A 25,405-nucleotide genomic window follows, 5' to 3' on the forward strand; every position below is an offset into this window, starting at 1 on the left:
AAAAAGTCGCACTGGGAAAAATAGCACATATGTGACCGTTTTCGGTCGCTAGTTTTATACACCATGTGAAAAGATCAATCTTGCCCTTTTACCAAAATACACAGGAAGCTCCCATTGACCTCAATGGAAGCAGGAAAAAAGGGAGGGGGAGGGAGTTACCCTGCGTACAAAGCTGGTGTGGCGACCTGGAGGATCCACTCAGGACACGAGGGCCACGCAGAGGAGCTGGGAAGGTAAAGCAGTCACGGTGGCACTTACCAGGCTCCTTCCTGGAGGGCTACACCTGACCTCGGCCCAAGTACCGCTAGGCCTCTTCCGGACACTCCTAGGATAGGGATGGCCAATAAACATTTAAGTAGTTAGCAAGGTTATCACTTGTGACGTCACTGTTTCTTTCCCACCAGTATGAGCAATCGGCAGTAAAGAATGAAGCTCACACACAAAATAAAGATTAAGTACCTCAGTCCCTGGGAACAGTCTGGGCCTGGCAAACTTTACTATGGTTAACTGAAAGCAGAGTTTACAAAAAATAACGACACACCGATGCAGGTCTCACATAAATGAGAAGATCTGGGAGAAACTCAGGAGGATGCTGGTTCTACAATCTTGAAATATACAAAGAACCACTCCTGGCAAGGAAGACTCAGGATGACACCAGCCCGACAGTCCTATAGAAGCAGAAACCAAAGAATGGCAACAGCGTGCAAAATGCATTTACTACCAGAAGTATGCATACCTATAATCAATACTCTAGCCACATTAAATAATGCGAGGTTCTTGGTATATAATTTCATCAAATCATATTGGCCCATCTACCAAAATCCAGGTGATGAAGCTTACAGATGGGTCCTAACTAGAGATGAGCAAACCTACTCGGCCACGCCCCTTTTTTGCCCGAGCGCCGCGATTTTCGAGTACTTCCGTACTCGGGCAAAAAGATTCGGGGGGCGCCGTTGGTGAGTGGGGGGTTGCAGCGGGGAGTGGGGGGGAGAGGGAGAGAGAGAGGGCTCCCCCCTGTTCCCCGCTGCTACCCCCCGCTCTGCCACACCTCCTCCCACCCCCCAGCACCCCCCGAATCTTTTCACCCGAGGACAGAAGTACTCGAAAATCGCGGTGCTCGATCGAGTAATTACTCGAAATGAGTACGTTCGCTCATCTCTAGTCCTAACGCTAATACCAGGTGGTTTAATCTTAACCTGGGAAAGATGGGTACTAGTGTTGAGCGAACGTACTCGTTAAGGGCGATTTCGCAATCGAGCATCGCTATTTTCGAGTACCTTGCTACTCGGGTGAAAAGATTCGGGGGGCGCCGGGGGTGAGCGGGGGGTTGCAGAGGGGAGTGGGGGGGAGGGAGAGAGCTCCCCCCTGTTCCCCACGGCTCCCCCCGCACCACCACGCCGCCCCCGGCCCCCGGCGCCCCCCAAATCTTTTCGCCCGAGTAGCCAGGTACTCGAAAATAGCGATGCTCGATCGAGTAATTGCTCGAAACAAGTACGTTCGCCCATCTCTAATGGGTACCTATTCCTAAGAATGCTCATCTCTTGGGACTAAGCCTACAAATAAAACCAGGGAAGGCAGGATACCATTTATATGATCCAGTAGGAGGGACAGAAGGTAAATGGGTGGTGGGTGTGCACAACCAAGTGAAGGCAGCCAAAACTTCACAATATTTGTAGAAAAAAAAAATAGGTCATTACTTCCCAATAGAAATCTATAGGTGCACGTTAAATCATAGCTGCAACATACAATAGAAGCAGAAACCAAAGAATGGCAACAGCACTCATAATACATTTACATTTTACAACAGTCCTAGTTATCTGTCCGAGACTGCTCCTGAAAATAGGAAGAGGTAGACTCTCCATAGACGTCAGTTTAAGAACTGTACCTCTACGTGATGATCAGACTCCTTTTTAAAAAGTACGCTCTCTCTCTTCTCTCTTCTCTCTCTCTCTCTCTCTCTCTCTCTCTGCACTTTAGTGGTCCCTGGAATACTCGACCTCAGGGAACCGCTCTTCCTCTTCCATCATCACCACATGGGAGTCAATGGTACTCCCACACGGCAAGCACTCAGGACAGTACCAACAGAACAACCAGAAGACAAGACTAGAATCCAAAAACCCTTTTCCCACTCTCACACACTTACTTTTATAACCTCACTCATACCACATGACAAGATGTGAATAGATGCATTTACAGGCATATCCCAGCCTTGTGCAAACATTAACTCTTCATACACTGCAGCTGACCAACACACATGCCCACCGATCCGAGAAATCCCCCGCAAATCCAGCTGAGGTTATTGCTGCAAATCTGGACCAAAAGTCACACTTGTCACCTGGATTTACTGCGGATTTCATGCCTCTACATCGAAAAAGGTAAAAACTGTGGTGAAAGCCCACACAGAGACTGCCACAACTTCCTGTTCTTTGAGTATAGTTTCCCTTGTTTTGTGGTTTCATGACTGACTTTTTTTTAATACTAATGCAGAAGATTTGAAAACAAGAAGCTTGGAACAACTACTGACACTTAGTGACAAAACATCCCTTTATCAGCGTCCCCTCTCCGCTCTGGTAGTAGGTTGTTTCAGAACTCTATAGAATTATGTCGGAGATGGATAGAATCCTGTCGGTGATGGCTGCAGCCTTGGAGGTGGATGCCCTATCAGACGCCGTGGCTCGGGGGGATCTGGAGAGAGTTCGGGGGCTCTTAGAGGACGGAGCCGACCCTAATGCAGCCAATTCCAGCAAGAGGACAGCCATCCAGGTAAAAGCTGGGGTACAGTAGTTATATATGGCCATTCAGGTACAAACTGGGGTACAGTAGTTATGGATGGCCATTCAGGTACAAGCTGGGGTACTGTAGTTATGGATAGCCATTCAGGTACAAGCTGGGAATGCAGTTATTATGGACGGACAGTGGTGGGCAGGGGCAGATAAGTCCCATAGACCCGGGTGCTAAAGTTCAGCTCGGGACCCCCAGCTACTGGTCATGGTCATCCCCCCAAATGCATACACAGATTATACATATAAGGATAGGGGCCACTCTCAGAGCTAAAAGGGCTCCTGTAAATTACTAATTACCCAATAATAGGACATGAAATCAATGTATCATTTTTATGTTCATATCGCAATTGGACAGCACTCACATGTGAAAATCGCCCGTGTGAATCCAGCTTTAGGCGACTGTAAACGGGTGTTGTGCTTCAACGCACGCGGATTTCTGCCGCGGGAGACACTAAAATTATCACGATTTTCTGCAATGAACCGATTATGATAGGTTTATTGCGGAAAATTGCAGCATGCCGCCATTTTTATACGCAAGCGGAAAATCATGATTGATTTCCCGCTCATGTACATTAGGCTGCGCTTTTCATAGTTATACTATAGAAAGCGTTACCTGCGTGATCCACGTGCGACTTATAGCCGCTATGAAAAATCGCCCATGGACAGGAGGCCTTAAACCACTCTCACATAGGCGTTTTTTACAGCATACTGAGTCTCCATTGATTTCAACGGGGCTTCTAAAATGAAAGTTTTAGCGCCGCATTTCTATTTCTAAGCAGAGATGTATGCCAGGTCCGACGCGACGTTCATTTCTAGCCTAATCTATGCATAACTAAAACTTTCACACTGGACGGCAAGGGGGAGGGAGGGGGGAGACAGTTTTTAAAAATCTACATACATAAGGAGTTAATAACTCTGGGGTGGGCGCCAGCTGGACCCATCGCCCCATTCAACAAAAAATGTGCAAGTTCACCTACAAAATCCCCCCCCCCCCCCAAAAAAAACCCCACTGGATCTAAGTCCTTACAACTAGAAGTGCAAATACAGAGCCAAACTTACTATTCTTCTGAAAACGAACTTCTGAAAATGCCAACAAAAGTCTAGCAGTCATTCAAATGGTCAGCGATGGCTTTATTTCATTAATATTCGATGTTTCCCCAAAAATGAAACCCTGTCATATTAATTTTTGCCCCAAAAGAGGCACAGGGTCTTATTTTCGGGGAGTGTCATATACTCGCCTAGCAGGCGCCATTTGTCTTCCCCCCACTGCTACCCGGCGTTCCTGCAGGCTTCCCGTGTACTTGTCATTGCCGACACAGCATTTCTTGCTTGTTACAGGGCTTTCTTCCAGCAAGAGATTGCTCAGATTGGTTCGCGAGCACCACCTCAGCCAATCAGAGCCGGCGCTCGATGAACCAATCACAGCCATTCATATATTGAAGAGACACCAGCACTACCTAAATGCTGAAAAATGGATGTAAGCAGAAAGCTTTCCAGATGCTTTACGTTTCATTTCCTCATTTCCATGCTATTCATGAAATGCAAAATCTGGCTGTTTGTGTCGTGTACAAATCCACAGTTTTGCTCCGATTTGAGTGAAATTTTGCATAAGTGTTCTTCATCACCAGACGACAAATACTAGCATAATTAAAATGTGAAAACTCACTGACTTTCCCACTAATTTCAGTTGCCAATAGCAACCAATCACAGTTCAGCTTTCATGCCTTACACAGCTGAGGTAAAATGAAAGCTGTGCTGTGATTGGCTGCTATGGACGACACAGATTTTCCTTTGGACAGCTTTCATAAGAGTGCGGTGCTGGGCTCATTTTTGTGGCCCACTTTGTATATTCCACGAGTGCTTATCTTAAAATCGCTGTGTAACGCACGAGTATATCACCTAGTTTTTAACAAAACTAAATCATTTGAAAAACCACTAGTGTGAATGTAGCCTAATGGCCCATTTGGAGACAAAGATGATCATTCAAAAGATGGCTTTTGAGGGATCATTTTGCATAGTCTACTAAATGCCTATTAGTACCAATTAGCATCATGTGAGCCACAGGGAGCCGAATTTATTCAGAGGACCGCCCGCTGTTCTCTAAATAAATTCTCTTTGTTCTGCCAGCGGGGCTGACAGCTGAGAACAGCTGAGACAATGCAATCAGCTGTTATCTGTGGTCCCCAAGTAGAGCACAGCGTGCGGTCCTGCTTATCAGCTGTTCTGCTGAATGACAGATTTCAAGCTGAACGGAGTTCCATAGTTCAGCAGAAAACTGAAAGATGGGCATATTTACACGCTACGATTATCGCTCAAAAGATGACCTTTAAATGATAATTGTTGTGTCTAAATGGGCCTTAAGTGCACAAACATGTAAAATAAATCTCTCGCCAGTTCTTAGTTGTTTCTCTCTTGTCTAGACATAAAATGAATAACAGAACAGCTGTTTATTATAATGTTCCCAAAATGCAGGTGATGATGATGGACGATGCAAGGATGGCGCAACTTCTGCTGGATTATTCTGCAAACCCCAATGTCCCAGATCCAGACTCCGGAAGGTTCCCTGCTCATGATGCGGCGCAGCAAGGATTTCTGGATACTCTTATAGTGCTGCTGAATGGGAAGGCTCATATTCACATTCCAGACAGAACCGGCCGTCTGCCGCTGGACCTGGCGCCGGACCACATTGTGGCGGCCCTACAGTCACTGGGAATTGTGTCTGACTCAGAGAAGCACATAATGCAGGAGACTATGGAGCCAATGATTAGACTGCATTAATATAACTTTTATTAACCCCTTAAGGACATGGCCTATTTTGACCTTAAGGTCCAAGCCTTATTTTTCAAATCTGACATCTGTCACTTTATATGGTAATACCTTTTGAATGATTTTACTTATGTGCTTCTGACATTGTTCTTTTCATGACATGTTGGGGTTTATGTTGGTGGTTAATTTTCATCAATAAACGTATTCTTTATTAATACAAAATAATCTAATCTAATAAGTGTGACTGTGTAACAAGGGGATTTCAAGAAATGGGCCCAGTGTTCTTTTAAAAAGTAACAGTGGGGAAGGAGGAGCGGGGCTACCTGACCTTAGGATATACCATTTGGCCTCAGTGCTAATGCGCTTGTTTGACTGGCATTTCTACAGAATCCAAACAATGGGTGAGTCTAGAAGAGGATTTGTTGGAAACGAAGGTGGGGAGTTTGCCATGGTTGGGAAAGACATTAAGACCTAATACTGTAGAGCGCTCGCCTTTTGCAGAAGATTCCTGAAAATGTGGGATAAATCATCAATAAGATACGGACTGTCCAATAAGAGAAGACCATTAACTCCATTATTTGGTGACCCAGATTTCCCTCTTGCTATGGAGGCTTCCAGGTTCCTAGGTTGGTCAATGAAAGATGACATTAGAGTGTATCACATTTTGAGAGATGTAGGGTTCTCATCTTATGAGGACCTGAGGGCGGCACAACCAGGGAAAACATTATCATGGTTCTCATACATGCAATTGGCACACTTTCTGAAATCTAATTACACTAATTTCTCGATTACATGTCCAGATGTCCAGCTATGTTGCACTGCATTTTCCCCGCGATCTCTCCTGATTGCTGAAGGTGTGGTAGAGAGCTTGGAACCATGCTGCATATTTGGTGGAATTGTCCTAGCATTGTGCCCTTTTGGGGTATGGTGTTCTCCACTTACAAGGAGATTACAAAAAGTTCAATTACTCCCACCCGCAGATAGCTCCCCTGTCTATGCTACCTGGTTCAATATCGGCTGTCCAGACAGACCTGTTGTGTTTCTTTTTCACAGCCGCACACTCAGTTATTCCTAGATATTGGAAAGCGCAAAGAGTCCCAACAACAGTGGAGTGAATACAGCAGGTTAAGGAGTTGATGACTATGGAAGAGTTGGTGGCAGAGGAGCGAGATAATAGGAGAAGTTTATATGTATTTGGAGTCCCTGGAGGCACTTCCAGAAATCTCCGGAATGTAGGAGACTGATTGGAAACTAGTAGAATGACGTTTAGGATCGATCTTTATTGTTCTTCTTATATGTCACATGAGCGATAATAACTCACCTGGGTCTAGACACATATTTTTCCTTTCCCACTGATGTCTGGATGGTGTGGATGAGAGTTTTCCCCCACTCTTTTTTTTCTTCTCCTCTTTTAGAACAATCTACTTCTGGTAGTTGTGCTAGGAGCTATGATTCACGGGAAAGCTTAAAAAATAGGGCTTAGATAAACACAACTGTTGGGTCATTTGATAGACAGGAATGCTAATTAAGGGCTATTAGCATAATTAAGAATTATCACTTGTTTAACTACCTAATTGTGTTCAGATATAATAGGTGGTTTAATGAAAGATACATGTAACGATGATGATTGAAAAGGTTTATTTACGGTTATGTAAAAACTAAAATGCTTCAATAAAAACTGATTAAGCATAAAAAAGTAACAATATAACACAGGATTTATCTTTGTGATACAATATTTAATGTTGCCGTCTCCAAGTCCATTTGCTCTCGCCAGAATTCCTTTAAATCCCTGACAACCTCTTTCCTAACAGTTATGTTACAAGGCCTGTTAAAGAGTTGGAGATTGACTTGTAGGAAAGTCGCCTTTTAATAAGATATTGTAACCATCCGCCATTCACATACCAAATTTACCAGAGGAGCATTGCAGGGCGCTATAAGTCTCCGCACACCTACTAGGCAGCCTCCACAGAAGGGCCATTTACACGTAACGATTGTCATGCAAAATTCATTCAAGCCAGCGAAAATGGACGATAATCGTTACGTCTAACCGCAAATCAATTAGAGATTTTTGTTCCCTAATCACTTTTCATTTGTTACTCAGTCTCAGTCTGCATAAAAATCATTGCTCGTTCGCTCAACTCTCGCAACATCTAAACGCTCCCCGCTCAGTGTTTCACGTAGAATGTAATGCACTAAGCAAGATGTTAGAGATTCTCGCAAAGATCTGCCTCTCTAAACATTCTGCACGAGCAACTAGCAGTGATGTCACTCACCCGTGCAGATGGTTTACACGACAGTCATACCGTGTAAATAGGGCAAAAGAGAACCTTTTCTCCTCCCAATCACCTTCTGCAATTTTAGAAATGCAAAACACTCGCATCTAACAAAGATAGGACATGCGACTGCAATGCTCGCATCTGAGGTGCATGACCTGACCTATGGTGTGTGTTTACCATAGACTCCTATGGGAGCTGGATAACACGCAGCTTAAAATCAATTTCACCTTAGGACTTGAGAGCTGGAAAGCACTCGTTCACACGCTTTTTCCAGCAGCTAGGGATGAGTCTTTTGCGCGCCTATAATGCGCTAAAACCACGCTCGTGTGAACGAGCCCTAAGTGTGATGTCTCCTGGGATTGAACAACTCAGCGTATTTCTGAGACGCAAAAACGCCTGGCCAAGCCAATATAGCGCCGGGCGTTTTTACGTCGGGCTGAAGATATAGTCCTGGAACTATCTTTTGGGCCGGAATACGTCGGCCGCTGCATGGGCTCCTATGAGAGCTCATGTCAGCGGCCGTAGGTAGGAGAGAGTTTAGCAGTGTGGCTGCTAAACACCCTCCCTCTGTTCTCGCCCGCCCCTTGTGCATAGCCATCAATGGGAGGAGACTCTTGAGTCAGTATAACATACCGTCTTACCCCATATAGGACAAGTATGGGTCTAATCTGTATGCTATGGCCTAATCCTTGAGAGTCCTTATGCCCTAACTGGATATATGCACAGTGTTGTCTTCATGAAGCAACCTTGTATCTATAGGGTCACCCTAACCAAAAATAAGACATAAGCATCAATTTGCTTTCTTTAAATGGGGATTCCATCCCAGTGAATCATGGCTGACATGGGAATACCCATCTCTATGCTGCAGCCAGAGGGGGCCAGGATTACGGAAACAATCAGACTGGCTGTTCTGCATTTCTACAACTGATATAGAAGTGAATGGGGCCACGGGGACAGTGTAGCACTGAGGGATAAGCTGTTATCACAACTCAGGAGTTATGAGAATAGTCCAGCTCACTGTGCTGCACTGTTCCTCTAAGGGTGCGTTCACACGAGCGCATAAATGGCGCGTTTTTGCGCCCAATCGTATAAACGAAACCATCTGAGGCAATGGTTTCCAATGTATTCGTTCGCACGGGCGATTTTACGGCGCGTAAAAACGGCAACCTGAAAAAAAACGGAACATATGCGACCGAAATACGCGCCAACGCATATTCGATGGCCAAAAAGATAGCTTGCAAAGTAGGAACAAACGAAAATACGCTTTCTAGCTCTGGTCGTGATCAGCGAAAAACGTTCTTTCCGGTGATTATACGCTGCGCTCGTGCGAACGTAAATACGCCTACGCTCGTGTGAACGCACCCTTAGGCCGCTCTCACACAGGACGCTTTTTACCACGAGTGAAAAGATTGGACCTGCTCTATCTTTCTTCATTTTACGCAGAAAGCTGCCATAGAAGTCTATGGTAAGTAAAAAAAAAACAAGGGGAAGGGTGTGACACTGTGTAACACTCAGGGAAAAGATGGCAGCTGGTCCTTATTAGGCTTTAAATAGCCATTCTATTCCACTGAAAGGGAGTATCACATATGTGAGTGAACAGGCATCGCGAGTGCAAATATTGCAGTACTATGCGCTGATACGTGCGTATCAGCCTGATTATTGCCATCTCCAAATCTTGTTTATATGCAAGTACACTCCGCTGCAGCGTATTTGCGCATACATTTGTTTGTCGGAGCCCTAAGGGATGGACCTAGTAGCATATAATCAGGCAAGTTAGACCATGCAAACTATTGATTAATTTGATGCAAAGATTAAGTGAGACCCTCCCGCTCTCCAAACTGTAACAACCAGACCCTTTACTGGATTGTCAAATTAAGTTTACAGAAAATGACTGTGGAAAAAAATGTAAAATATAACACCAAACCTTCAGTGTGGGCAGTCTTATTATTTCTAATTAGTTCATTTTAAATGCCAACAACCATACAAATAGCACATCAGCTGCTGGTCTCCCGGTACTAGGAAGCCCCGGACAACCAGCATGGACTGTACTAGCCTGACCACCGACCACCGGACTACACTGCAGAACTAGAGGAGCAGAGAGGCTGGAGCCACCGCACGGGAGACCGGGGAGCTCATACGTATAACCAACAGCAGAGGGCGCTCAAGGGAAGGAAAAGAGCGATGTAGGGGATGGAGAGATAGATTAGATACATGGATGTTACGGGCTTTTAAATTCAGTCTTGTGAAGATATTTATAAGCATACTTATATTCATGTCAGGCTATACAGAATAACTATACTTTGTACAACATAATACACCATATTCTAAAATAAATAGGTAAATACCTATGGAACAGATAGTAAGTAACAGGTATATATAAAGATAGACGAGCTGTAAGTATTTACTTATCTATTTTAGAATATGGTGTATTACATTGTACAAATTATAGATATACTGTAGATTTAAGGAGACCAATTTCTATGTATGTCATTTCCATCGGCTTTGTCATCTGCCTTTTCTATCAAGCCCTGTAAATATGATGTATGAAGAATGTATGACATATGATAGAAATAGTATCTACATGACATGAATATACGTATGTTTATAAATATCTTCACAAGACTCACCTATCTCTGCCGCACAATACAAGATCGGATAGATAGATAGATAGATAGATAGATAGATAGATAGATAGATAGATAGATAGATAGGTAGGTAGATAGATAGATAGAAAATGTAATTTAGTAAAGAGATATCTATATTAAGTAGTCTGTATTAGTATTTTCGATCTGCATTCTTTGTCAAGCACTGTAGAAATATAGGTCTACGTGACTGTGTGTAATCCCTCAATTAGTTACTATTACTATTATTGCTACTCTTCGGTTTTATTTTCATCGCTGGCATCAGCATTTATTATCATATAGAATTATATATAGTCATAAATTAGTATTATTTATCCCGACCCACTGACTGCCACTAGGACTGTCATTCAAATACAACTGCATTACTGTTGCTACTACAAGAGGTTTTAATTTGCCTGGAAATGAAATTTCGTTGCTAAAGGATTATATGATACAGCAGTAGTTGTTGCTTGTAAACTGGGAGACATCAATATGAACTTCCTCATGTCATGTCTGTCCTCACATTTACCGCAGCACATTGTAATCATATCATGGTAAATGTAGCACTATATCTAGTCTATAGCTATATTTTAGAGGTATTATTCTTGGAGATGTCATATTATAGAAATAGCTTGAATACAAAGCCCTTCTTGTGTGATATAAATTACTAGTCTGCTTCCCCAGTCATCTATGATAACATATATATACAGATAAACATTAACTCCTGGGTGCACATAACTAGTGCAGGCAGGGTTATATAGTCACAGTATTCCATAGGTTTATACATAGTACATAGTTCAGCAGACAGCAGACTCCCCATATCCTTCTTCAGCGGGTCATAAAGTCTGCAGCATCCTGATGATGATAATTCCCCATCAGGTGATGATGATGATAATGTCTCCCTCTCTTCTTGCACCCCTCAGGTGATGATGATGATGATGATAATAATAATAATAATAATAATAATAATAATAATAATAATAATGTCTCCCTTTCTTCTTGCACCCCTCAGGTGATGATGATGACAATATCTCCCTCTCTTCTTGCACCCATCAGGTGATGATGATGACAATGTCTCCCTCTCTTCTTGCACCCATCAAGTGATGATGATGACAATATCTCCCTCTCTTCTTGCACCCCTCAGGTGATGATGATGACAATGTCTCCCTCTCTTCTTGCACCCCTCAGGTGATGATGATGATGATAATAATAATAATAATAATAATAATAATAATAATGTCTCCCTCTCTTCTTGCACCCATCAGGTGATGATGATGATGATAATGTCTCCCTCTCTTCTTGCACCCATCAGGTGATGATGATGACAATGTCTTCCTCTCTTCTTGCACCCATCAGGTGATGATGATGACAATGTCTCCCTTTCTTCTTGCACCCATCAGGTGATGATGATGATAATGTCTCCCTCTCTTCTTGCACCCATCAGGTGATGATGATGACAATGTCTCCCTCTCTTCTTGCACCCCTCAGGTGATGATGATGATAATGTCTTCCTCTCTTCTTTCACCCATCAGGTGATGATGATGGGCAGTCCGCTCATAGCTCAGCTGCTGATTGACCATGGAGCCGACCCCTCCGCCCCCGACCCCCGCACCGGCACCTGTCCCGCTCATGATGCCATCCGTGAGGGCTTCCTGGAGACACTTGTCGTACTGCTAGATGGAGGAGCAAGTGTGGACGGCCCGCAGGACAACTTTGGCTAAAGTCCCATAGATTTAGCTTCCCCATCGGTTAAAGGAAAACTAATAGATCTGGGGATTGTCAGAGCGACTAGAAATTAGCCACAATTGTCTCTGTTGTGTGTATAATATATGGAATATAATAATTTATGTGATCACCTGCCCTGATGCCACCTGATTATGACTTGCAGGTAGGGCAGCATCTCACCCCTAGAGTTGTGCCCGGCTAGTGCAGATCGGGGGGGATTCTGCTCTGTAACGGGACATGTGCTGGTGGGGCAGAATATTACTATTATTGTCATATTTAATTACATGACCCAGGGCTGATGAAAGTAGGATGTATAATTACTTATTGCTACTGGTAATGACTAGGAATGTGTATATATGCAGTTGATTCTTCAGCAGCTGTCCCGTAACTTTCATCCTCCATATAAGAAGTGTTTTTCCAAAATGATTCAGGTCACAAGGAATTGTTTCAGAAAAAAATCTAAAAAAAAAGAAAATATAATATTATTAAAGAGTTCTTAAAAACTACATTATGTTTTATTGTTCTGGGACCATATTAGACGTATTTTAGGTGGTCGCCTTGTAGACATGTGAACGGAAGCAAAGGGATTCTTGCTATAACATAAAGGGCAAAATCTTAAATAGACTAGACTCATTTTAGGAAAATTTTCCTATGCATCCTAAGGAGAGGGCATGAGAAGTGTAATCCGGGTGCAGCCCCTCCTCTGACTTGTACTAGTTTCATAGATCCCATTTTTCTACAAAGATGCAGAATAACTTTCTCTGAACTCACTTTTCGTTCTGCTTTTTATTTCCTTTAATATTTAGTTTAAAAAAGCAAAAATCTTTAATTGTATCCCATTTATTTCAATAAATTCCCTATTATATATATGTTCTCGCTGATTAACCGACGTTGCTCCTGTATTTTATTTTTAGACATGAAAAGAATTTAAATATGTGTGTGTGTATAAATATGTAATGACTGATTTAATATATTAGTATATGAGGAGGAGGTCGTCTGTGTAATATCTTACTGCATGAGGAGGAGGTCATCTGTGTAATATATTAGTATATGAGGAGGAGGTCGTCTGTATAATATCTTACTGCATGAGGAGGAGGTCATCTGTGTAATATTAGTATATGAGGAGGAGAAGGTCGTCTGTGTAATATATATGTGTTAGATAAGACTGTGAAATAAAAACCATCTGCTCAAGGGCAATTGAATAAATACCCTCTGCTCAGGTGACACATACACACATACATACATACATCCTATTTTATATATATAGATATAACTATGTATTATGTCATTATTTGTATTATAGAATCATACAACATATTACGCTGGTTTCAGATGAGCATGTTGTAACACATCTGTAAGTCCTGATTCATACAGGCGCAGTGAATTTCTGCCGCGCAAATACGCCGAATGTTTGCGTGGCCAAATTGCGCTTGCACTGGCATATTCCTCCAGCTTCGGCATGAAGTTATATGCTCAAAAAACCTGCGTGTTCTGCATATGTTATGCACATTTACACACGCACAGAATGAGGCCATTGATTTTAACCCTTTACAATCTAATTTTGGATTCAGGGTTTCCTAGGGGGTTTTCTCTTTCTGCCATCATACAATGGTGCCACCTGCTGGCTAGAGCCAGTACTGTCGTATTGGACATGCTGGAGAGGCCCCCGACAACAGAGCGGCCAGTAATATACAGTAAGAATACCCTGACGGACGTCTTCCGATATCGGAAACTATACAGCCTTCAATCAGAATGTCTTTAGACAGTGGATTGGAAAGGGTTAATGGGCTCTTGTGGTGCGCAAATGTGCCAAAGATAGAACATGAAAGTAATGGGTTCTATTCACAGCTTATTACGCTCACAAATTTTGTTTGCAGGATGCACAGTGAAAATACATCCATGTGAGATGGCCCTAATATGGATCTGTATAACGGACATAATACAGATTACATTAGAACTATATATCATTAATATTTCCGCATTATTTGATTAGTATTCGCCTCCATATATTTTATTTTCTACTGGGCCAATACTGATTCGCATTTACCCAATATAAAAGACTAGCATTATGGAGGTAAATATGGGGGAACGTGATGCCTTTAAAGAAATACTGTGAAGAATACCGTCATATGAATAAATACATATATTTTCGTAGATTGCCATTAGCTCCCTACTACAGTCTGCACAGCAGACCGAATTGGAGGCTATTATACACTTATTTGAAATCAGTCTAGGGGCAAAAACACATGCGTATGCGCAACTGTGCTCGCCGCTACGGAGCGTAGATGCACATGAACTTTTTTCTTTTCTTTCTTCTTGGACTTTTCAATGTGCGTGCAAGTTTGAAAAAAACAGCGGTAAGATGTGTCCTATTGGCCAAGTCTTTTCTTGCCCATGCTATTAATGGGCGAGAATACCGCTAATGAAAACAAAACCATTGAAGTCAATAATTTCGTTTCATCCCGCTATGCGGTCATAATTATCATGGTGGCATAACGAGAATAAATCACACCCTTGTGAGGAAGCTCTTTACAGGAGCGCAATGCGCAGAGAATAGAGGACATTCAATGGGTTCATTCTCACTGTTCATTTTTGCGTGTGCATTTCATTAGTGCAAAAAAAAGTCACATGCTCTAATTTTGTGCACATTTGTGCACCAAAGGGCCTATAGGAATCTATGAGGTGCGCACCCAACGCCCGCGAGCTTGCGCAAACTACTGTGCAATTTTGCAGGAAATTCGAAGCAGCAGGGACTAATTACTGCACAGCAATTGAAAGCACGGTGCAGGTGCCTCCCGCGCCAATGTGAGCGGCTGAGAAAGTACAGTAAACAGCGAAGACACCCAAACAATAGCCCGCGTTAATGCTACCTTCACAGCGCAAAAAGTTGCGTGGTTGTGAGCGTATCTGCGCTTATGCTTGTGTGAAAGAGCCCCAAGGGTGGCTTCATGTGAACCTATGTGCAATTCCGCTTGCCGTATTGCAGTGTATTTCTGCATGTACGTAGTTTATAGAGCAACATAATCTGCATTTGCACGTGAGCCTGCGCATATTGCCGTCGTTTTTGCACACGTGAGGCCAGTTCACACGCACATGTGACACCCTTTCCATGGAATTTTTGCATGCACACCCACCTACGGCAAAAAAGCGCTTGAAAGTGCGCGGAATAAGTTGGCGATCGACAAATAAAGATTATTATTTTTTATTATTAAAAAAAAAATTTTGAAATCTGCACCAAAAGCTACATAAAAACCTCATATGAAATATTAACCTCTGGGGGCCTTTCAGGTCAGAATAAAGCCGCAGGACACAGCTAAATTCGCAGCTGCAGAAGTGCACGCCAACATCCACCGGCCTAACTGCAAATGTTAATGCAGCATTGCAGGCAGGTTTTACGCCTTATATCCACGGCATAAATTGATTTACAAAATCCGGGTGGGTCTCTCACCCGTGCAATCTGCACCCATAGGAAATCACTGGGCACCCGCAGGTGATTAAATACCTGTGGATGTCATTTTCCCCGGTGTGAGGATCAAATGCGCAGGAAGACAACAACAGCATGCTCCATTTTTATGCGGCTTTCCCGCTCGGACGGCTTCCATTGAAGCCAATGGAAGCAGTCCGAATCCGCAGTACATCCGCATCCATGGCGCAGCACGCTGGAAAGCCAGCATCCCGAGCACATCCGCCATGCGGAAGAAAGAAGATCTAGCCGCCACGGAGGAGAGTGTCCAGACAGGTGAGTATAATGTATTTTTTGGCTTCATGTCTGCCGGCCGGGTGGAAACCACTGCGGGATTCTGCAAGGGTAAACCATGCGGGCCCGTGGACATGAGGCCTTAAGCTGTTTTTAATTCTGCATCAAATCCACAAATTCGCAATGTTTTTATTAAATGCTGCAAATTCTTATTCCCCAGTTTGTCTATACTGCGGATTCGCGCTGTGCGATTCAACCCTTCAAATGCGAGGGTTGAACTCCACTGCTGTTCCGCAAGTAAAAATGTGGCCAAATCTGTACTCTCTAGGTGTGGATTTGGCTACAGCGGAATTCTTGCGGAATACCTGCGGCGATTCTGCCACATGAGAAGACGCAGCTTCATACCAGTAGAGTATTTCCGCAGGACGCACCACAAGACGCAGCTTCATACCAGTAGAGTATTACCGCAGTACTCACCACAAGACGCTGCTTCATACCAGTAGAGTATTACCGCAGGACGCACCACAAGACGCAGCTTCATACCAGTAGAGTATTACCGCAGGACGCACCACAAGACGCTGCTTCATACCAGTAGAGTATTACCGCAGGACGCACCACAAGACGCAGCTTCATACCAGTAGAGTATTTCCGCAGGACGCACCACAAGACGCAGCTTCATACCAGTAGAGTATTACCGCAGTACTCACCACAAGACGCTGCTTCATACCAGTAGAGTATTACCGCAGGACGCACCACAAGACGCAGCTTCATACCAGTAGAGTATTACCGCAGGACGCACCACAAGACGCTGCTTCATACCAGTAGAGTATTACCGCAGGACGCACCACAAGACGCAGCTTCATACCAGTAGAGTATTTCCGCAGGACGCACCACAAGACGCAGCTTCATACCAGTAGAGTATTACCGCAGGACGCACCACAAGACGCAGCTTCATACCAGTAGAGTGTTACCGCAGGACGCACCACAAGACGCAGCTTCATACCAGTAGAGTGTTACCGCAGTACACACCACAAGACGCAGCTTCATACCAGTAGAGTATTACCGCAGTACTCACCACAAGACACAGCTTCATACCAGTAGAGTGTTACCGCAGGACGCACCACAAGACGCAGCTTCATACCAGTAGAGTATTACCGCAGTACGCACCACGAGACGCAGCTTCATCTGCCGCTGCAGAGTTCGGCTCCAGAACCCACCGCTCTACCTGCAGATTCTGATGAGGCATTTTCCGCATCTTGCGGCATGTACTGAAGAAATATTCCATGTTGTGAAGCGTCTTACCATGTGGGCAGCATTTGTCATGAATTCTTGCTTTGTGTTTGCTCTGATTTTAATGCATTTATCTAATGGCGCAAAAATATTTTACCATAAAAAACCATTGCAAAAAAGGACGTTTGTTTCTATGTAACAGAACAGATCAGCCCAGGATGCCGCTCATCTGTGCGGGGAAACTGCGCCCAATGTGCAAGATTTACATGAAGACTCTTTAGGATATACCCACCGATCAGAGAAATCCCCCTCAGGTCCAGCGGAGGTATCACTGAAAATCTGGAGCAAAATTCACACGTATCACCTGGATTTACTGCAGATTCCACGCTTCTACAGAAAGGGGTAAAATCTGTAGTGAAACCCACCGCAGCGACTGCCACGCTGCGGATATAAAATTTACACTAACATGTTACTTCCTGAGCGGAAAAATGGTGCAGCGTTTGGATGATCCCATCCACATGTTCTGGTAATGAAGCCTCTGTGACATGCGGACGTGCCATAAGGGGACCTTCACGTATGACATGCTAGGGCTCCTTCACATGAGCGTGTTTGTACAAGCAAGATATGCGCACGCTAAACACAGAAAATACAACCCATTGATTTTGATGGGTTCGCTCTTAGAAGTCTGTATTGCGCACGCAAATCGCGCACTGAACTGCGCAATTTCTTGGCGATAATACATAACACCTGGGACTAATTAGGCTGCACAGCCATCCCAATCACACCCGCGCCAATGTGAACGGTCCCAGCAGCACGAAGAAGTACAATAAGCAGCGCTGCTTTATGCAGAAAAACAAGTAATAGCGCTCCCTTCACAACGCAATCACGTCACGCTCTCGCAAGCGTATATATACACCTACGCTCATCTGCAGGAGCCCTTAAGGCGTATTTGCGCACACAATAACTGCACAAGCAATACACAGAGAATAGAACCCATTGTTTTCAATGCGTTCATTCTCATTTTCCGCAGCATGCTCTATTTTAGGGCTCCTGCGATGATCATAGGTAAAAATATGCTTGTGAGAGCGTGACGTGATTGGATTGTGAAGGGAGCGCTATCACGTGTTTTTGCGCGCATGGCAGTGCTACTTAGGCCGCCTGCAGACGAGCGGGTCGGATCCGGTGGCGAGAATCCTCGCCGCGGGACCCGAGCGCCTGCAGGAACGAGCGCGTACTCACCAGCGCCCAGCGGCCCCGGGTCTTTCATATGCGCAGACCGGAGCCGGCGGCCAGGTGAGTGACGTAGCTGTGCAAGGCTCTGCGAGCCTCGCACAAAAATAGGACGTGCCGCGGTTTGTTTGCTGCGCGAGATTTCGCTCGGCCAAACCGCGGCCGTCTGCATAGGAGTGCGTATTGTAATGCACTCCTATGCAGACTTTCAGTGGCGGAAATCCCGCGGGATTTCCGCCCGTCTGCAGGCGGTCTTACTGTACGTTTTTGCACTGCCTGGACCGTGTCCCGCGCCTTGATTTGAACGGCTGTGCAGCCTAATTAGACTAGGTGTTATTGATTTTCCCCTGTGAAATTGTGTAGTTCAGGTCATTATTTGGTTCATACGGGGTGCGCTTTTACATCCCCCATACACTCCTATAGTGCCTTGGGTGCATAAATGTGAAAAAATATAGAGCATGTCATGTACATTTTTGCGCAAAAATGCAGAATGTGAGGGAAATTATTGAAATCAATGCAATTTGCCTCAAAATGTATAGATAGATAGATAGATATGAGATAGATAGATAGATAGATAGATAGGAGATAGATAGATAGATAGATAGATAGATAGATAGATAGATAGATAGATAGATAGATAGATAGATAGATAGATAGGAGATAGATAAATAGGAGATAGATAGATAGATAGATAGATGGATAGATAGATAGATAGATATGAGAGAGATAGATAGATAGGAGATAGATAGATAAATAGGAGATAGATAGATAGATAGATAGATAGATAGATAGATAGATAGATAGATATGGGACAGATATGGGATAGATAGATAGATAGATAGATAGATAGATATGAGATAGATGTGAGATAGATAGATAGATAGATATGAGAGAGATAGATAGATAGGAGATAGATAGATAAATAGGAGATAGATAGATAGATAGATAGATATGAGAGAGATAGATAGATATGAGATAGATAGATAGATAGATAGATAGAAAGAGAGATAGGAGATGGATAGATATGAGATAGATAGATAGATAGATATGAGACAGATAGACAGATAGATAGATAGATAGATAGATAGATAGATAGAAGATAGATAGATATGAGATCGATAGATAGATAGATTGATATGAGATAGATAGATAGATATGAGAGATAGATAGATAGGAGATAGATAGATATGAGATAGATAGATATGAGATAGATAGATAGATAGATAGATAGATAGATAGATAGATATGAGATAGATAGATAGATAGATAGGATAGATAGATAGATAGATATAGATAGATGTGAGAGAGATAGATAGATAGATAGATAGATAGATATGAGATAGATAGATAGATAGATAGATAGATAGATAGATAGATAGATAGATAGATAGATAGATAGATAGATAGATAGATAGATATGGGAGAGATATGGGATAGATAGATAGATAGATAGATAGATAGATAGATAGATAGATAGATATGAGATAGACAGATAGATGTGAGAGAGATAGATAGATAGATAGATAGATAGATAGATAGATAGATAGATAGATAGATAGATAGATATGGGAGAGATATGGGATAGATAGATAGATAGATAGATAGATAGATAGATATGAGATAGATGGATATGGGAGAGATATGGGATAGATAGATAGATAGATAGATAGATAGATGTGAGAGATAGATAGATAGATAGATACATAGATATGAGAAGGTATATATATTCTGCTCATTTCATGTCTATCATGCTCGGGAAACGTTTTACAGCTTTCTTTTAATTTTAATTAGATACTCATGTAGTTGTTTCCTTCTTCTTTGTTCAGGGTGATGTCCCATTCTGTGGTTCTTTAAAATAAACGCTGACTAATCTTTCCACTGACATTTAGGATTAGGCTTCCAGGAGGGTGTCTGCGCACTTCAAGAAAGTGTCTTAAGGACACATCCGTACTGCGACTTTTTTCCAAAGATATTTCATTATTTTTAATTATTTCCTGCCGTCATCTTCTGACCTTTTTTTAATTTTTTGTCAACATAGTTGTGCAAGGGCTGATTATTTTGCGGAACGTCCTTTAGTTTCTATTGGTGCTGTTTTGGAATACATACGACTTTTTGATTGCTCTTTATTAAATTTTTTCTTGGAGACAGAGTGATCAAAAAGCGCAGTTCTGGGCTTATTTACTTTTTTCTGACAACGTTCACCATGCGGGATAAAAAAATGTAAAACTGTGATAGATCGGACTTTTATGGATGCAGCAACGACAAATGTGTTTTTTTGTTTTTTTATCTAGATCATTTTATTATAAATATGGCAAAAGGGTTTAAAAAACAACAACTTTTATTTCTTCAAAAAAAATAACACTGCAACAAAAAACAACTTTTTGTTTAAGTGAATTTTTGGTTTTTATCGAGTTAATCTGATCTCAACTAAGATTTATTGGCCATTCACTCCTGCGTCAAAACGTTTTTTTCACTGCGAGGTTCAATTTACATATTTTTTTTGGTATACGAAAACAGTGCAGAAGATTTTGTGTGCATAGATAACAGTTTCTTTTTTTTCTTTGTTTTAGAGAAAGTTTTTGAAGTTAAGATTTGTAGCAGTCATTTAAGAGTTCATTAACCCTTTGCAATCCAATTTTGGATTTAGGGTTTTCAAGGGGGCTTTCTTTTTCTCCTATTATGCAATGGCGCCATCTGCTGGCTAGAGCCAGTACTGCGGTATAGGACATGCTGGAGAAGCCCCCGACAACAGACCAGCCAGTAATATACAGTAAGAATACCCTGCTGGACGTTTTCTGATATTGAAGTTGTACAGTCTTCAATCAGAATGTCTTCAGACGTCAGACAGTGGATTGGAAAGGGTTAAAGGCCCATTTACATGGGATGACTGTCGAGCAAACGATGCCCGACACTCGTCCCTGTATCCCGGTGCTCCCATGCCCCTGCATGGGAGCTAGCAGAGCTGGCTCGCACATGCAGTGGCCAGCAGGGGGGCGGGGCAGAGCAGGAGATTTCTCTCCTCTTGCTCCCCCACCCCTCTCCATTAAGATACATAGCGGCCGTTCACTATGGAACGGTGGCTGTTTAAACTTAACGATGAGCGATTAGCTTCATTGCTCATCTTTTATGCTGCAAAAAAGATGAGCGATCATGATTATCACTCATTGTGCAGTTTAAACAGCCACCGTTCAATAGCAAATGGCCACTGTGTATCTCAATGAAAAGGGGTGGGGGAGCAAGAGAAATGCTCTGCCCCGCCCCCTGCTGGCCGCTCCGCGTGCAATCCACCCTGCTAGCTCCCGTGCAGGAGCACGGGAGCGCGGGGATACAGGAACGAGTGTCGGGTATCGTTTGCCCAACACTTGTCCAGTGTAAACGGGCCTTAAAGGGGTTGTCCCGCGCCAAAACGTTTTTTTTGTTTTTTTTTTAACCCCCCCCCCCCCGTTCGGCGCGAGACAACCCCGATGCAGGGGTTAAAAAAACAACCCGCACAGCGCTTACCTGAATCCCGGCGGTCCGGCGTCTTCATACTTACCTGCTGAAGATGGCCGCCGGGATCCTCTGTCTCCGTGGACCGCAGGGCTTCTGTGCAGTCCATTGCCGATTCCAGCCTCCTGATTGGCTGGAATCGGCACGTGACGGGGCGGAGCTACACGGAGCTACACGGAGCCCCATTGAGAAGATAAGAAGACCCGGACTGCGCAAGCGCGGCTAATTTGGCCATCGGAGGGCGAAAATTAGTCGGCTCCATGGGAACGAGGACGCCAGCAACGGAGCAGGTAAGTATAAAACTTTTTATAACTTCTGTATGGCTCATAATTAATGCACAATGTACATTACAAAGTGCATTATTATGGCCATACAGAAGTGTATAACCCCACATGCTGCCGCGGGACAACCCCTTTAAGGCTGCCTGTCCACGGGTATTGCGGTATCCCGCGGTGGATCTCCACCATGGTAGCTGCCGCCGGGGAACTGGAGCCAGCTGACGGATGTTCTTAACAATTACCACAAGATGGGATGCAGAATATCACTCAAGTTGCATGTTCTCCACTCACATCTAGAAGTGTTCAAGTCAAACATGGGCGCATATTCAGAGGAACAGGGGGAAAGATTCCACCAAGGCATTAAAGAGTTTGAGAAGAGGTACCAAGGACAGTATAACGAGCGAATGCTTGGAGACTGTATCTGGGGAATAATTAGAGAAAGTGACCGAACCCACAAGAGGAAGAGTAGGAAACTGGGCACTGTTAGTGGTTATCCTTATGTGTTTAATGACATTTAAGTACCCTCAAGTGATTTTTGATGCACTGATGCATAATTTACATGTTCAAGAAAGTTTCAGCAATTTTATTGTCAGTGAATGGTTTTATACAACACTGCAATCCAATTTGAACTGAGAAAATAAAGGAATTTTCTCAAATTTTGAAAAGTCAATCTCCTGACTCTAAAAACGATCTCACAGAAAAAAATTTGGATGTTTTCATGGTTTGGTGACTTAATGAATTAGAAACACAAAAAATCCACTTAAATAAAATCTTGTTACACTTGTTATTCAGGGGTTAATACAGCTCTTAGTGATAATCCTCCCATGTAAATCGCCCATTGGACCTCGTAATGATTTGCTAGAGTACTACTGCAATAAGGTGTAATTTAGCATGTTGTCTCCCACGATTGGACCTTCCTTTGTTCTGCTTGCACTATAAATAAATCTAACACTGAGCTAGTCCCTAGGAAGGAGGACAGTAGTGACTTCACACAGTTAGGGCTCCTTCACACGGACGGATTTCCGCTGCGTAATATGCGGCAGAAATCCGCTGCGTTGCCCACAGCTATTAGTGTCTATTGAACCTAATAGCACAATGCTTACGGTGCGGAATTCCACCGCGGAATTCCGCACCGTAAAATCACCCGTCCTCATCCGCGGCATGCTCTATTTGCCGCGGGTGTACGCGCGGATGACTTCCATTGCAGTCAATGGAAGCCGTCCGTCACGCTATCTTCCGCTGTAGCACAGCGGAAGATAGCATGAAACCGCTTCCCCGCCTACCGCCAGCCGCGTCATGTGACACTGTGGGCGTGTCATATGACGCGGCCGGCGCGTCACGCGCTCTATTGCGCATGCGCGCCGAAGCGTCATGCGGGACGTAGGACGCCGGATCCGGTGGTAAGTATTGGGGTCTCTGGGGGGGGTGCCTGACGGGCTCCGCCACGGAGCCCGTCACGGCCGTGTGAAGCCGGCCTTAATGTCTCCTCTTCTTTTTTCAATAATCATCACGAATAAATTTGGACACATGAGAGAACTCCGATCCTGGGAGCCTAATTACCTATTCAAGATTTAAGGGAGTACTCCAACAACACTAACTGGAGTACTGTGTGCTGCCCCTCTTCCCATGGGGCTCAACTAAGCCAGGCAGTCCTTATGGAGCTGGAGTAGTCTGAGCGAAGTGTAGAGACGCTGCCTGCCGCAGTAGAGGATTACAACCTCACTGGACCTGTAGGAGCACAACTCTAGCACAGCCAGGCAACGTGTGACTAACAAGAAGCTACTTTACATACATCACAATGGGTACAGTCTCACTGATGTAATATGGCTGCATGGCCACAGACAAGGGGGGATTGGTGGAGCCGATGGGATATTCAGCAGACTGTCCAGGACGGCAGAACAGTGATTGAAAACTAGGACTATCCAGCAGTTTTGGGTTGGTTAGGGTGTATGCTGTATATAGCTTCCTGCTCCCAACTGAGAGATGAATACACTTGTATCCAGTCCAGGCAATGCTCTGTGAGCTAAATATATGAGCACCTCCTGCACAAAGCTCTGGAGGTCGGACTATGTAGCTCAGGGATCATGGTCTAGATACAATTATATTCACATCTCCGCTGAGAGCAGGATCAAGTAGGTCTGCAGCCTCTGAATGTAAATCCTGATAGCAAACCAATATCTTGGAAATGCTGAGAAATTAAATAAAAAAAATATATTAAAAAGTTGTAAAACTTTTCACGTATACAGGGATTGCACATTTCAGTAGAACAACAACTTCCAGCACACTTTGATAGTTGCAGACCCATGAAGTTTTGATAGAACATGTGACATGTATATTAACTACATAGTAGAAGTTCAGATGTGGAAAGGACAAAGGAGCAATTAGCTAAAGCATCTGCCCAGGGATATAGAACAATTACCTACAGAAGGTGATTGGGAGGAGAACAGGCTCTCTTTGTTGAGACTTGCCTAGCAGCTGAGAGGAGACTTAGGGACCATTTACACGGACGACTGTCGGGCAAACGATGCCCCACACTCGTCCCTGTGAGTCTGCGCTCCCGGGCTGTCACATGGGAGCTAGCAGAGCTGTCTCGCTCACGGAGCGGCCAGCAGGGGAGGGCGGTGCAGGAGATTTCTCTCCTCTCGCTCTCCCACCCCCTCCATTGACATAACACAGCGGTCGTTCACTACTGAACGCCCGCTCTTTAAACTAAATGATGAGCAATGAGCGAAGAGTTTCCGGGATACAACATATTTTTCCGCTAAAAAAAGTTGCACGTTGTCGTGTGAATGAACAAGAAAACGCTAAATAAGCATGGGAATCGCCGTTTATGCGATTTTACAGCACAAGCAAGAGAACGCAAAAACGCATACAGTGTGAAAGAGCCCAAATAATGAGCTGGTACCTCGGAAGGAGGACAGTAGTGACCTCACACAGTTGATTTCTCTTGTTCTTTCTATGATGATTATCGCTGGACACATGAGAGAACTCGGATCCAAGTAGCCTTATTACCTATTCTAAATTCATAGGAGTACTCCAATAACACTAACTCCAGTACCGTGGGCTGCTCCTTTTCCCAAGTGGGCTCAGCTCAGCTGGGCAGTCCTTATGGAGACGGAGCGGTCCAAGCGGAGGGCAGAGGACAACTCTGGCAAAACCAGGCAATGTGTGACTAACAAAGCACCAGGAGGAGCTATTTCACATACATCACTATGGGCACAGCCTCACTGATGCAATATGGTTGCATGGCCACAGACAGAGGGGATTGGTGGAGTCAACTGGGACATCTGCAGTACGTCCAGAACGGTAG

The 25,405-nt window shown here is 43.8% G+C and overlaps 1 protein-coding gene across 1 annotated transcript; it reads left to right on the plus strand.

Annotated features, from left to right (window-relative positions):
- The first annotated feature begins 2,601 nt into the window (after positions 1-2,601).
- LOC136628946 (cyclin-dependent kinase 4 inhibitor B-like) lies at positions 2,602-5,561 on the plus strand. Its single transcript, XM_066605017.1, has 2 exons — positions 2,602-2,763; positions 5,256-5,561. The coding sequence occupies exons 1-2, from the start codon at positions 2,602-2,604 to the stop codon at positions 5,559-5,561; spliced, it is 468 nt and encodes a 155-aa protein (XP_066461114.1).
- The last annotated feature ends 19,844 nt before the right edge of the window (positions 5,562-25,405 follow it).

The sequence above is a fragment of the Eleutherodactylus coqui genome, chromosome 5 (genome assembly GCF_035609145.1).
Source record: "Eleutherodactylus coqui strain aEleCoq1 chromosome 5, aEleCoq1.hap1, whole genome shotgun sequence".
NCBI lineage: Eukaryota > Metazoa > Chordata > Amphibia > Anura > Eleutherodactylidae > Eleutherodactylus > Eleutherodactylus coqui.